The sequence below is a fragment of the Oncorhynchus masou genome, chromosome 13 (genome assembly GCF_036934945.1).
Source record: "Oncorhynchus masou masou isolate Uvic2021 chromosome 13, UVic_Omas_1.1, whole genome shotgun sequence".
Lineage (NCBI taxonomy): Eukaryota > Metazoa > Chordata > Actinopteri > Salmoniformes > Salmonidae > Oncorhynchus > Oncorhynchus masou.
Genome location: NC_088224.1, coordinates 84456577 through 84472664, shown reverse-complemented (window position 1 = coordinate 84472664; position 16088 = coordinate 84456577). Strand labels below are relative to the sequence as shown.

Genomic DNA, 16088 nt, shown 5'->3' with positions numbered 1-16088 from the left:
ACTCTCCCTGAGCCCCCCCCCCCCCCAATACATTTTTGGGGCTGACTCTCGGGCTTCCAGCCGCGTCGCCGTGCTGCCTCCTCATACCGTCGCCTCTCCGCTTTCACAGCCTCCAGTTCTTCCTTGGGACGGAGATATTCTCCAGGCTGAGCCCAGGGTCCTTCTCCGTCTAATTCGTCCTCCCATGTCCATTCCTTTTTTTGTTGCTCCTGCTGTTGCTTTTGCCTGTTACCATGCCGCTTGGTCCTGTTGTGGTGAGTGATTCTGTCACAGCTTTCGTCTGTAGAAGGAGGAACGGACCAAAATGCAGCGTGGTTGTAAGTTATTTTATTTTAATAAAGAAACTATACACGAATAAACTAACAAAATAACAAATGTGTGAAAACCTAAAACAGCCCTATCTGGTGCAAAACACAGAGACAGGAACAATCACCCACAAACACACAGTGAAACCCAGGCTACCTAAATATGGTTCCCAATCAGAGACAATGACTAACACCTGCCTCTGATTGAGAGCCATATCAGGCCAGACATAGAAATAGACAAACAAGACATCCAAAATAGAATGCCCACTCAGATCACACCCTGACCAACCAAAACATAGAAACATACAAAGTAAACTAAGGCCAGGGTGTGACATCAGCCTTACCAAATGTTTTATCAACATGTTAAATGTGCAACCAGAGGGGAAAAAATTCTAGATCACCTGTACTCCAAACACAGAGACACGTAAAAAGCTCTCTCTCTTGCCCTCCATTTGGTAAATCCAACCACAACTCTATCCTCCTGATTCCTGCTTAAAGGCAAAAATTAAAGCAGGAAGCACCAGTGTCTCTAAAAAAGTGGTCAGATGAAGCAGATGCTAAACTACAGGACTGTTCTGCTATCACAGACTGGAACATGTTCCGGGATTCTTTCGATGGAATTGAGGAATACACCACATCAGTCACTGGCTTTATCAATAAGTGCATTGAAGATGTCATTACCATAGTAACTGTACATACATCCCCCAACCAGAAGCCATGGATTACAGGCAACATTCGCACTGAGCTAAAGGGCAAAGCTGCCACTTTCAAGGTGCGGGACTCTAACCTGGAAGCTTACAAGAAATCTCTCTATGCCCTCCGACGAACCATCAAAGAGGCAAAGTGTCAATACAGGACTAAGATTGAATTATACTACACCGGCTCCGACGCTCGTCTTATGTGGCAGGGCCTGCAAACTATTACAGACTACAAAGGTAAGCACAGACACGAGCCTACCAGACGAGCTAAATGTGAGACGTGCGGGGGTACAGGTTAGTCAAGGTAATATGTACATGTAGGTAGGGGTAAAGTGACTATGCATAGATAATAAACAGGAAGTAGCAGCAGTGTAGAAACAAATGGGGTGTAAATAGTCTGGGTGGCCAGTTGATTAATTGTTCAGGAGTTGTATGGCTTGGTGGTAGAAGCTGTTAAGGAGGCTTTTGGTCCTAGACTTGGTGCTCCGGTACCGCTTGCCGTGCGGTAGCAGATAGAACAGTCTATGACTTGGGTGATTGTCTCTGACAATTATTTTTAGCTTTCCTCTGACACCACATAGTATATAGGTCCTGGATGGCAGGAAGCTTCGCCCCAATGATGTACTGGGCCATACGCATCTTCCTCTATAGTGCCTTGCGGTCAGATGCCGAGCAGTTGCCATACCAGGCGGCGATGCAACCGGTCAGGATGCTCTTGATGGTGCAGCTGTATAACGTTTTGAGGATCTGGGGACTCCTGAAGGGGAAAGGGGGTTGTACCCTCTTCATGACTGTCCTGGTGTGTTTGGACCATGATAGTTCATTGGTGATGTGAACACCAAGGAACTTGAAAATATACTTTGTGTACAACTCAAACCCCCAAACAATGTATGCAGAGTCGAATTAGGACTATACTGTTAATGTCTAGTTGTTGTTGTCTTGTTTATTTCAACTGCTTTGTAAACATGTTCCCCATGCAAATAAAGCCCCTTTGAATTGAGAAGTTAAGAGGTGAGAGAAGAGAAAAGGGCAACCAGTGGAGAACAAACACCATTGTAAATACAACCCATTGTCACGACTTCCACCGAAGTCGGTGCCTCTCCTTGTTCGGGTGGCGCACGCCGGTCTACTAGCCATCGCGGTCTACTAGTCATCGCGGTCTACGAGTCATCGCGGTCTACGAGTCATCGCGGTCTACGAGTCATCGCGGTCTACTAGCCATCGCCAGTCTACTAGCCATCGCCAGTCTACTAGCCATCGCCAGTCTACTAGCCATCGCCGGTCTACTAGCCATCGCCGGTCTACTAGCCATCGCCGGTCTACTAGCCATCGTCTGTCTACTAGCCATCGCCAGTCTACTAGCCAGTCTACTAGCCATCGCCGGTCTACTAGCCAGTCTACTAGCCATCGCCTGTCTACTAGCCATCGCCTGTCTACTAGTCATCGCTTGTCTACTAGCCATCGCCTGTCTACTAGTCATCGAGGTCTACTAGCCATTGCGGTCTACTAGTCATCGCGGTCTACTAGCCAGTCAACTAGCCATCGCCAGTCTACTAGCCATCGCCTGTCTACTAGCCATCGCCAGTCTACTAGCCATCGCCAGTCTACTAGCCATCGCCAGTCTACTAGCCATCGCCTGTCTACTAGCCATCGCCAGTCTACTAGCCACGCCTGTCTACTAGCCATCGCTTTAGCCATTTCACAATTATTTGTTCCTGTATTTAAACCCTCCGTTTCCCCCATGGTGTTGTGCGGGATTATTCATGTTCAGTTAGGTTTATTTTGATGGCTGGGTTTTTGACGGGTGCTGTGTTCACCAGAGCGTTATCTTTACCGTCTTGTTTTGTTCAAGTGTAATTGTTACCTTGTGCCTTGTTGAGTAAAGTACGTTGCTCACACACTCTGCTCTCCTGCGCCTGACTTCATGCACCAGCTACACTAACCTTCTGACACCCATATTTATGTTTATATATTTTCCCTTTCATACTTCAACTATTTGCACATTGTTAAAACACTCTACATAGCCATTGATATAACATACTACAAAACTTGTGAGTGTAATGTTCACTGTTCATTTCAGATTGTTCATTTTCATTTTGTTTATTTCACTTGTTTTGGCAATGTAAACACATGTTCCCCATGCCAATAAAGCTTTGAATTGAATTGAGAGAGATATGGAGAGAGAGAGATATGGTGGGAGTTAGTGGGCTGAGAGCTTAGAGGTAAACAGTAGACTTCACTCCCTGTGTGTTTAAGGTAAACAGTGCTCCATTTCCCTCCAGCCCTCTCTCTGTTTCCCTCCAGCACTCTCTCTGTTTCCCTCCAGCACTCTCTCTGTTTCCCTCCAGCACTCTCTCCGTTTTCCTCCAACCTTCTCTCCATTTCCCTCCAGCCCTCTCTCTGTTCCCCTCCAGCCCTCTCTCTGTTTCCCTCCAGCCCTCTCTCTGTTTCCCTCCAGCCCTCTCTCTGTTTCCCTCCAGCCTTCTCTCTGTTTCCCTCCAGCCCTCTCTCTGTTTCCCTCCAGCCCTCTCTCTGTTTCCCTCCAGCCCTCTCTCTGTTTCCCTCCAGCCCTCTCTCTGTTTCCCTCCAGCCCTCTCTCTGTTTCCCTCCAGCCCTCTCTCTGTTTCCCTCCAGCCTTCGCTGTTTCCCTCCAGCACTCTCTCTGTTTCCCTCCAGCCCTCTCTCCGTTTCCCTCCAGCCCTCTCTCTGTTTCCCTCCAGCCCTCTCTCTGTCCAGCACTTTCTCTCCGTTTGCCCTCCAGCCTTCCCCATTTCCCCCAGCCCTCCAGCCTCCAGCCTTCTCTCCGTTTTCCCTCCAGCCTTCTCTCCGTTTTCCCTCCAGCCCTCTCTCCGTTTCCCTCCAGCCCTCTCTCTGTTTCCCTCCAGCCCTCTCTCTGTTTTCCTCCAGCCCTCTCTCTGTTTCCCTCCTCTCTCTCTCTTATGCTTGTACCCTTTTATCTCTCCAAAGTAGCCCGCCCGCCCACACGCACACACACACACACACAAGGTGTTTTAAGTGAGGAATGTTTGCTAGTAAACCCTAGCTCCATATACACAAACAGTGCATAACACTCTGAATCCTTGTGGGCCCATCTGCGTGTTTAAACGTGCTAGGTAGGCCTAGTGCTCTGAGGAAGGCACTAACAATTGTCAAAGAATCCAGCCACCCAAGTCATAGACTGTTCTCTCTGCTATCGCACGGTAAGCAGGGGAGTCTGGGACCAAAAGACACATGGACAGCTTCTACCCCTAAGCCATAAGACTGCTGAACAGCTTCTACCCCTAAGCCATAAGACTGCTGAACAGCTTCTACCCCCAAGCCATAAGACTGCTGAACAGCTTCTACCCCTAAGCCATAAGACTGCTGAACAGCTTCTACCCCTAAGCCATAAGACTGCTGAACAGCTTCTACCCCTAAGCCATAAGACTGCTGAACAGCTTCTACCCCTAAGCCATAAGACTGCTGAACAGCTTCTACCCCTAAGCCATAAGACTGCTGAACAGCTTCTACCCCTAAGCCATAAGACTGCTGAACAGCTTCTACCCCTAAGCCATAAGACTGCTGAACAGCTTCTACCCCTAAGCCATAAGACTGCTGAACAGCTTCTACCCCTAAGCCATAAGACTGCTGAACAGCGAATCAAAATGGCTACTCGGGCTATTAGCATTACCCCCTGTATTATTTATCTGTCTTCATTGTTTTGCACTGACTCTCTTGCACCTGCTCTATGCACACTCACTAGACTCGACCCACACAAACTACACTCCAACACACACACACACACACACACACACACACACACACACACACACACACACACACACACACACACACACACACACACACACACACACACACACACACACATATGAATGCCACACACACACACACACATATTAATGCCACACACACACACACACACACACACACACTCACTAGACTCTACCCACACAAACTACACTCCAACACACACACGCATATTAATGCCACACACACACACACACATATTAATGCCACACACACACACACACACACACACACACACACACACACACACACACACACACACACACACACACACACACTCACTAGACTCTACCCACACAAACTACACTCCAACACACACACACACACACACACAGACACACACACACACACACACATGCATATTAATGCCACACACACACTCACACACACACACACTCACTAGACTCTACCCACACACTCACTAGACTCTACCCACACACTCACACAAACTACACTCCAACACACACACACATGCATATTAATGCCCCACACACACACGCACACACACACAAACACACACACATGCATATTAATGCCGCACACACACACACACACACTCACTAGACTCTACCCACACACTCACACAAACTACACTCCAACACACACACACACACACACACACACACACACACACACACACACACACACACACACACACACACATACACACACACACAGAGACCGTCTTCACATATGCTGCTGCTACTCTGTTTATTATCTCTCCTGATTGCCTAGTCACTTTTACCCCTACCTGCATGTACATACTGTATTAGCACAATTACCTCAACTACCTGCTACATTGACTCAGTACTGGTACTTCCTGGATATAGTCTAGTTATTACCTCAACTACCTGGTACCCCTGCACATTGACTCAGTACTGGTACCTCCTGGATATAGTCTAGTTATTACCTCAACTACCTGGTACCCCTGCACATTGACTCAGTACTGGTTATCCTTGTATATAGTCTAGTTATTACCTCAACTACCTGGTACCCCTGAACATTGACTCAGTACTGGTTATCCTTGTATATAGTCGAGTTATTACCTCCTACCTGGATATTGACTCAGTACTGGTTATCCTTGTATATAGTCTAGTTATTACCTCAACTACCTGGTACCCCTGCACATTGACTCAGTACTGGTTATCCTTGTATATAGTCTAGTTATTACCTCAACTACCTGGTACCCCTGCACATTGACTCAGTACTGGTACTTCCTGGATATAGTCTAGTTATTACCTCAACTACCTGGTACCCCTGCACATTGACTCAGTACTGATCCTTGTATATAGTCTAGTACTGGTACCCCTTTGACTCAGTACTGGTTATCCTTGTATATAGTCTAGTTATTACCTCAACTACCTGGTACCCCTGAACATTGACTCAGTACTGGTACTTCCTGGATATAGTCTAGTTATTACCTCAACTACCTGGTACCCCTGAACATTGACTCAGTACTGGTACTTCCTGGATATAGTCTAGTTATTACCTCAACTACCTGGTACCCCTGAACATTGACTCAGTACTGGTTATGGTCTAGTTATTACCCAACTACCTGAACATTGACTCAGTACTGGTACTTCCTGGATATAGTCTAGTTATTACCTCAACTACCTGGTACCCCTGAACATTGACTCAGTACTGGTTATCTCTACTGTACTATAGTCTAGTTATTACCTCAACTACCTGGTACCCCTGAACATTGACTCAGTACTGGTACTTCCTGGATATAGTCTAGTTATTACCTCAACTACCTGGTACCCCTGAACATTGACTCAGTACTGGTACTTCCTGGATATAGTCTAGTTATTACCTCAACTACCTGGTACCCCTGAACATTGACTCAGTACTGGTACTTCCTGGATATAGTCTAGTTATTACCTCAACTACCTGGTACCCCTGAACATTGACTCAGTACTGGTACTTCCTGGATATAGTCTAGTTATTACCTCAACTACCTGGTACCCCTGAACATTGACTCAGTACTGGTACTTCCTGGATATAGTCTAGTTATTACCTCAACTACCTGGATAACATTGACTCAGTACTGGTACTTCCTGGATATAGTCTAGTTATTACCTCAACTACCTGGTACCCCTGAACATTGACTCAGTACTGGTACTTCCTGGATATAGTCTAGTTATTACCTCAACTACCTGGTACCCCTGAACATTGACTCAGTACTGGTACTTCCTGGATATAGTCTAGTTATTACCTCAACTACCTGGTACCCCTGAACATTGACTCAGTACTGGTACTTCCTGGATATAGTCTAGTTATTACCTCAACTACCTGGTACCCCTGAACATTGACTCAGTACTGGTTATTTGTATATAGTCTAGTTATTACCTCAACTACCTGGTACCCCTGAACATTGACTCAGTACTGGTACTTCCTGGATATAGTCTAGTTATTACCTCAACTACCTGGTACCCCTGAACATTGACTCAGTACTGGTACTTCCTGGATATAGTCTAGTTATTACCTCAACTACCTGGTACCCCTGAACATTGACTCAGTACTGGTACTTCCTGGATATAGTCTAGTTATTACCTCAACTACCTGGTACCCCTGAACATTGACTCAGTACTGGTACTTCCTGGATATAGTCTAGTTATTACCTCAACTACCTGGTACCCCTGAACATTGACTCAGTACTGGTACTTCCTGGATATAGTCTAGTTATTACCTCAACTACCTGGTACCCCTGAACATTGACTCAGTACTGGTACTTCCTGGATATAGTCTAGTTATTACCTCAACTACCTGGTACCCCTGAACATTGACTCAGTACTGGTTATCCTTGTATATAGTCTAGTTATTACCTCAACTACCTGGTACCCCTGAACATTGACTCAGTACTGGTACTTCCTGGATATAGTCTAGTTATTACCTCAACTACCTCGTACCCCTGAACATTGACTCAGTACTGGTACGTCCTGGATATAGTCTAGTTATTACCTCAACTACCTGGTACCCCTGAACATTGACTCAGTACTGGTACTTCCTGGATATAGTCTAGTTATTACCTCAACTACCTGGTACCCCTGAACATTGACTCAGTACTGGTTATCCTTGTATATAGTCTAGTTATTACCTCAACTACCTGGTACCCCTGAACATTGACTCAGTACTGGTACTTCCTGGATATAGTCTAGTTATTACCTCAACTACCTGGTACCCCTGAACATTGACTCAGTACTGGTACTTCCTGGATATAGTCTAGTTATTACCTCAACTACCTGGTACCCCAGAACATTGACTCAGTACTGGTACTTCCTGGATATAGTCTAGTTATTACCTCAACTACCTGGTACCCCTGAACAAGGACTCAGTACTGGTACTTCCTGGATATATCCTTTTTATTTAGTAAATATTGTTCATACTTTTTTAACTCTGCATTGTTGGGAATGGGCTCATAAATAAGCATTTCACTGTAAAGTCTACAACTATTGTACTCAGCGCATGTGACCAATAACATTTGATCTGACCTAACATCGGCCAGAACAAGACACACAGCAGTAAGGTGGAGCTACAGCGCTGGGCCTACTGTTCTGTTTTTAGCCATTTCATTTAGATGAATTTCCAGGCTGCGTCTTGTGGTCACACAAGTATGGGGGAGAGGAACTCACACTCCAAAACAAGCTGAGATGTTTGAAACACACACAATCCTCCATGGTGTGTGTGGGAGAGGAGTTCATTAGGGATCTCTACCTGCTCTGATCTCAGAAGGTATTGGCTGCTGTAGAACCCTGCTGTGGGGTAAATACCATTGTTCTTGAGGAACACTCAACTATACCAGGAATACAAAGATAGAGACAGAGAGATGTTTACTGTTTATTTCCCTTTTGTTTATTGTCTATTTCACCTGCTTTGGCAAAATAAACATGTTTCCCATGCCAATAAAGCCCTTTGAATTGAATTGAGAGAGCAAAATGGAGAGAGATGTATGGAGAGAGAGATATGGAGAGTGATATGGAGAGAGATATGGAGAGAGAGATATGGAGAGATATGGAGAGAGAGATATGGAGAGAGAGATATGGAGAGAGTGATATGGAGAGAGAGAGCAAAAGAGAGATATGGAGAGAGTGATATGGAGAGAGAGAGATATGGAGAGAGTGATATGGAGAGAGAGAGCAAAAGAGAGATATGGCAGAAGAGTGGGAAACAGTATGCTTCACCCCCTATGTGTGTGTTTACAGTAAACACAGTGCTGTATTTCGTGCACTATCCCTCCAGCCCTCTCTCCGTTTCCCTCCAGCCCTCTCTCCGTTTCCCTCCAGCCCTCTCTCCGTTTCCCTCCAGCCCTCTCTCCGTTTCCCTTCCAGCCCTCTCTCCGTTTCCCTCTCCGCCCTTCCCGTTTCCTCCAGCCCTCTCTCCATTTCCCTCCAGCCCTCTCTCCGTTTCCCTCCAGCCCTCTCTCCGTTTCCCTTCAGCCCTCTCTCCGTTTCCCTCCAGCCCTCTCTCCGTTTCCCTCCAGCCCTCTCTCCGTTTCCCTCCAGCCCTCTCTCCGTTTCCCTCCAGCCCTCTCTCCGTTTCCCTCCAGCCCTCTCTCTGTTTCCCTCCAGCCCTCTCTCCGTTTCCCTCCAGCCCTCTCTCCGTTTCCCTCCAGCCCTCTCTCCGTTTCCCTCCAGCCCTCTCTCTGTTTCCCTCCAGCCCTATCTCTCTCTCTCTTATGCTTGTACCCTTTATTTCTCTCCAAAGTAGCCCACACACACACCCACCAGGTGTTTTGGTGAGGAATGTTTGCTAATAAACCCTAGCTCCATATACACAAACAGTGCATAACACTCTGAATCCTTGTGGGTCTGCGTGTTTAAACGTGCTAGGTTGGCCTAGTGCTCTGAGGAATATCTCCCCCATCTCTCTGTTACACACACATGGCCTGGAGGAAACACCCAAATTCCCTCACAGACACAGACACACAGTGAAATGTGTAAACTGGAGTGGGCAGAGGTTGAGGTCAGACCAGCAGAAGAAGCAGAAACTCCATAGGCACCAGACAACCTCCAGACAGCCTCCAGACAACCTCCAGACAGCCTCCAGACAACCTTCAGACAACCTCCAGACAGCTTTTCGACAACATCTGTTTCTCCTCTTGTAGCTCTGTAAACCACCACTTTGTTTCTGCACTCTCATCCCTTTACCCCTGCCATGTTTACTTCAACAACACATCCACAGTTCATCATCTCTCATCCCTTTACTCCAGCCATGTTTACTTCAACAACACATCCACAGTTCATCATCTCTCATCCCTTTACCCCAGCCATGTTTACTTCAACAACACATCCACAGTTCATCATCTCTCATCCCTTTACTCCAGCCATGTTTACTTCAACAACACATCCACAGTTCATCATCTCTCATCCCTTTACTCCAGCCATGTTTACTTCAACAACACATCCACAGTTCATCATCTCTCATCCCTTTACCCCAGCCATGTTTACTTCAACAACACATCCACAGTTCATCATCTCTCATCCCTTTACTCCAGCCATGTTTACTTCAACAACACATCCACAGTTCATCATCTCTCATCCCTTTACTCCAGCCATGTTTACTTCAACAACACATCCACAGTTCATCATCTCTCATCCCTTTACTCCAGCCATGTTTACTTCAACAACACATCCACAGTTCATCATCTCTCATCCCTTTACCCCAGCCATGTTTACTTCAACAACACATCCACAGTTCATCATCTCTCATCCCTTTACTCCAGCCATGTTTACTTCAACAACACATCCACAGTTCATCATCTCTCATCCCTTTACTCCAGCCATGTTTACTTCAACAACACATCCACAGTTCATCATCTCTCATCCCTTTACTCCAGCCATGTTTACTTCAACAACACATCCACAGTTCATCATCTCTCATCCCTTTACTCCAGCCATGTTCACTTCAACAACACATCCACAGTTCATCATCTCTCATCCCTTTACTCCAGCCATGTTTACTTCAACAACACATCCACAGTTCATCATCTCTCATCCCTTTACTCCAGCCATGTTCACTTCAACAACACATCCACAGTTCATCATCTCTCATCCCTTTACTCCAGCCATGTTTACTTCAACAACACATCGACAGTTCATCATCTCTCATCCCTTTACTCCAGCCATGTTTACTTCAACAACACATCCACAGTTCATCATCTCTCATCCCTTTACTCCAGCCATGTTTACTTCAACAACACATCCACAGTTCATCATCTCTCATTTTTATTTTATTTTTATTTTTTATATTTTTTATTTCACCTTTATTTAACCAGGTAGGCTAGTTGAGAACAATTTCTCATTTGCAACTGCGACCTGGCCAAGATAAAGCATAGCAGTGTGAACAGACAACACAGAGTTACACATTGAGTAAACAATAAACAAGTCAATAACACAGTAGAAAAAAAGGGTCTATATACATTGTGTGCAAAAGGCATGAGGAGGTAGGCAAATAATTACAATATTGCAGATTAACACTGGAGTGATAAATGATCAGATTATCATGTACAGGTAGAGATATTGATGTGCAAAAGAGCAGAAAAGTAAATAAATAAAAAACAGTATGGAGATGAGGTAGATATAATTGGGTGGGCTATTTACCGATAAGACTATGTACAGCTGCAGCGATCGGTTAGCTGCTCAGATAGCAGATGTTTGAAGTTGGTGAGGGAGATAAAAGTCTCCAACTATAGCGATTTCTGCAATTCGTTCCAGTCACAGGCAGCAGAGAACTGGAACGAAAGGTGGCCAAATGAGGTGTTGGCTTTAGGGATGATCAGTGAGATACACCTGCTGGAGTGCGTGCTACGGGTGGGTGTTGCCATCGTGACCAGTGAACTGAGATAAGGCGGAGCTTTACCTAGCATGGACTTGTAGATGACCTGGAACCAGTGGGTCTGGCGACGAATATGGAGCGAGGGCCAGCCGACTAGAGCATACAAGTTGCAGCTGTGGGTGGTGTAAGGTGCTTTAGTGACAAAACGGATGGCACTGTGATAAACTGCATCCAGTTTGCTGAGTAGAGTGTTGGAAGCTATTTTGTAGATGACGTCGCCGAAGTCGAGGATCGGTAGGATAGTCAGTTTTACTAGGGTAAGTTTGGCGGCATGAGTGAAGGAGGCTTTGTTGCGGAATAGAAAGCCGATTCTGGATTTGATTTTAGATTGGAGATGTTTGATATGAGTCTGGAAGGAGAGTTTACAGTCAAGCCAGACACCTAGGTACTTATAGATGTCCACACATCTGTGGCAGTAGGATGTACAGACAGATGACACGGCTGTTCCTCTCTCTCTCTCTCTCTCTCTCTCTCTCTCTCTCTCTCTCTCTCTCTCTCTCTCTCTCTCTCTCTCTCTCTCTCTCTCTCTCTCTCTCTCCCCTCTCTCTCTCTCTCTCTCTCTCTCTCTCTCTCTCCCTCTCTCCTCCCTCTCTCTCCCCTCTCTCTCTCTCCCTCTCTCTCTCTCTCTCTCTCTCTCTCATCTCTCTCTCTCTCCCTCTCTCTCTCTCTCCCTCTCTCTCCCCCTCTCTCTCTCTCTCTCTCTCTCTCTCTCTCAACCACCACTATTTATCAGTGCTCTGAATATTAGCTAGCACAATTTTCATGAAATGCTCCTGAAATATACTGATGCCTCATCTGTCTGTCTGGTAGAAAAGGGAAGTGTGTGTGTGTGTGTGTGTGTGTGTGTGTGTGTGTGTGTGTGTGTGTGTGTGTGTGTGTGTGTGTGTGTGTGTGTGTGTGTGTGTGTGTGTGTGTGTGTGTGTGTGTGTGTGTGTGTGTGTGTGAAAAGGGAAGTGTGTGTGTGTCACATGAGCGAGAGGCATGAGAGAGCTGTAAATGTGTGAGGTGATGACATGATGGCCACCACTGCATGTGACATGACATGTGTGATGTTTGTGTTGTTTTGCCTGACCTCGTGACCTGACCTGGTGGCCCATGATGTAACATGGAGTGGATTGGTGATGCTCATGTTATTACACAGAAGTAGTAACAATGGCTGCCCATCCAACCCACTCTCAGAGAGGACAGGACACGGGCCCTCGTTCAATAAAACCATTTTCCTCCCTTCCCTGAGCACATTTTCCACCTTTTAAGTCCACCCTGACCATCAGCAGGGAATGGGGTGACTCTTCTGATGGCTCCATGCTGGGATGTCAACACGAGTCAGCAGCCAACACAACAAGTGTGTCACACTGACAGTGTGTCTCTCTGTGTGTGTGTGTGTGTGTGTGTGTGTGTGTGTGTGTGTGTGTGTGTGTGTGTGTGTGTGTGTGTGTGTGTGTGTGTGTGTGTGTGTGTGTGTGTGTGTGTGTGTGTACAGTCTAAATACCTACGTGAAACTGACAGAGAAGAGAAGACCCCTCTGAAGACCCCTCTGGATCTGAGGTACTCTAAATACCTACGTTCTGCGAGGTACAGTCTAAATACCTACGTGCAAACTGACAGACACGGGCTGGGTATGATTGGATGTCGGCTACATGGAAAGGATTGCGGTTAAAATAGGCCTACTGTTGGCTGTAGAAAACTTAAATCGAGACGTTGTGATGATGAGTTGACAGGCGAAGTAAATAAACTAACTTTTCCTGACAGTCCTAGCTAGTTAGATAACTAGTTAGCAAGTTACAATGTAATAGCATGTCTTAAGAACACAATCTATTGATATAGGCTGTTACACTGTAGCCACAGACGGATAGAATAGTTGCTGTGTCCTACTGACTGGCTTCTAGATATTTGATTCGTTGCCACGATGTGTCCCTTCCAACCATGGGACAAATGAAAGCCAGACAGCTCAGAAGTTTAGAAACCATCTAGCCAGTCTATCCTGAAAAGTAAAGTCACACTTTTACGAAGAGAACATTCAATCTGGCTACTTACAGCACACACAAAGCGTACGCCCCGTTAACACTTTCGCTATCCCGAACCAGGAAACTCCCGTCGCGTCCCGCGCGGGCCAGCAGCTCCTCGGCAGCAGCGCGACTCAGGTCCCGGTGATACCACAACGGAGGCGCTAGCCCCAGCGGCGACACCCCGCCGCCACCGGCCATCGCCACAGCCCCAGAAAACACACGGTTTCCTGAGTTAAACAATCTCAACGACACGATCAATACGGCAGTTAGAGTGCAAGTAGTGTGTGTCCGAGTTGGAAAACGCGAGAAAACTGTGACGTTAATAGTTTTCTATGGGTCGTTTCTGTAGTTTCCTCCGTTCCTGAAAGTCTGCCATGGAGGCTCCGCTGCTTTCGCGCTTCCCACGGAAATCAGCCTATGTAAATCCTGGAGATGGAGCGAGCTGGAGAGGGAGAGGCATAGCAGCTACAACGTGTATTTCAGCCAAGACTAGGCCTCACAACAACAAAAACTTCCTGTTGTGTGGTGTGCGTGTTTATGCAGCTAACTGTTTATTAACATAGTAATAATTAATACTGGTTCACTTAATGTTTTTACAGTGTTGCATTTTCTATGCGAGGTGTGACTTCACCTAGTGGTCATAACACAGAAGTGCTCCCACAGGACTGTGACTTGTTTTGAAGTTGTAACTTATTTTATAAACCAAGCCTGATCCTTCAACCTATTCCTAAAGCTTCATCCCAGCCCAATTTATGTTTAAAAGAAGTGCTTTGTCTGCATCAACACATGCACACGTACACACACACAAAGATGGCATCCCTTGCCGCGTTCTCAGAGAATGCGCAGACCAGCTGGCTGGTGTGTTTACGGGCATATTCAATCGCTCCCTTTCCCAGTCTGCTGTCCCCACATGCTTCAAGATGGCCGCCATTGTTCCTGTACCCAAAAAGGCAAAGGTAACTCAACTAAATAACTATCGCCCCGTAGCACTCACTACTGTCATCATGAAGTGCTTTGAGAGACTAGTCAATGATCATATCATCTCCACCTTACCTGTCACCCTAGACCCACTTCAGTTTGCATACCGCCCCAACAGGTCCACAGACAATGCAATCGCCATCACACTGTACACTGCCCTATCCCATCTGGATAAGAGGAATACATATGTAAGAATGCTGTTAATTGACTATAGCTCAGCATTCAACACCATAGTACCCTCCAAGCTCATCATCAAGCTGGAGGCCCTGGGTCTCAACCCCGCCCTGTGCAATTGGGTCCTGGACTTTCTGACGGGCCGCCCCCAGGTGGTAAAGGTAGGAAACAACATCTCCACTTCACTGACCCTCAACACTGGGGCCCCACAAGGGTGCGTGCTCAGCCCCCTCATGTACTCCCTGCATGGCCATGCACGCCTCCAACTCGATCATCAAGGTGAGGGTACTCGGACTGTGGTGTCATACAACCTCTCACTCAACGTCAACAAAACAAAGAAGATGATCATGGACTTCAGGAAAGAGCAGAGGGAGCACCCCCTATCCACATCGAAGGGACAATAGTGGAGAAGGTGGAAAGTTTTAAGTACCTCATAAACTGAAATGGTCTATCGTACACATCACAAACTGAAATGGTCCATCCACACAGACAGTGTGGTGAAGAAGGCTCAGGAGGCTGAAGAAATGTGGCTTGTCACCTAAAACCCTGACACACTTTTACAAAAGCACGACCGAGAGCATCCTATTGGTCTGTATCCCTGCCTAGTATGGCAACTGCACCTCCCTCACCCACAAGGCTCTCCAGAGGGTGGTGTGGTCTGCACAATTTATTTGACCTTTATTTAACTAGGCAAGTCAGTTAAGAACAAATTCTTATTTTCAATTACGGCCAGGGTTAACTGCCTGTTCGGTGGCAGAACAACAGATTTGTACCTTGTCAGCTCGGGGGTTTGAACTTGCAACCTTCCAGTTACTAGTCCAACTCCCTAACCACTAGGCTACCCTGCCACCCCTATAGTCAACTACCTGCCTGTCAAGACACCTACAGCACCCGATGTCACAGAAAGGCCAAAAAGATAATCAAGGACAACAACCACCTGAGGCACTGCCTGTTCACACTGCTATCATCCAGAAGGCGAGGTCAGTACAGGTGCATCAAAGCTGGGACCAAGAGACTGAAAAACAGCTTCTATCTCAAGGCCATCAGACTGCTAAACAGCCATCACTAGCACAGAGAGGCTGCTGCCTACAAAGAGACATATCACTGGCCACTTTAATAAATGGATCACTAGTCACTTTAAACAATGCCACTTTAATAATGTTAACATATCTTACATTACTCATCTCATATGAATATACTTTACCTTGTAACATCTACTGCATCTTGCCGATGTCGCTCGACCATCGCTCAGCCATATATTTATATGTACATATTCTTATTCCATC

General features: G+C 46.3%; 1 protein-coding gene across 1 annotated transcript in view; it reads right to left on the bottom strand.

Annotated features, from left to right (window-relative positions):
• Nucleotides 1–14189, bottom strand: part of LOC135553151 (phosphatidylinositol 3,4,5-trisphosphate 5-phosphatase 2A-like) — a 67673-nt gene extending 53484 nt beyond the window's left edge. Inside the window, 1 exon segment of the mRNA XM_064985298.1 lies at nt 13679–14189. Within this exon segment, the coding sequence (XP_064841370.1) occupies nt 13679–13848 (170 nt within the window). The 5' untranslated portion in view covers nt 13849–14189.
• Between the last annotated feature and the right edge of the window lie 1899 nt (nt 14190–16088).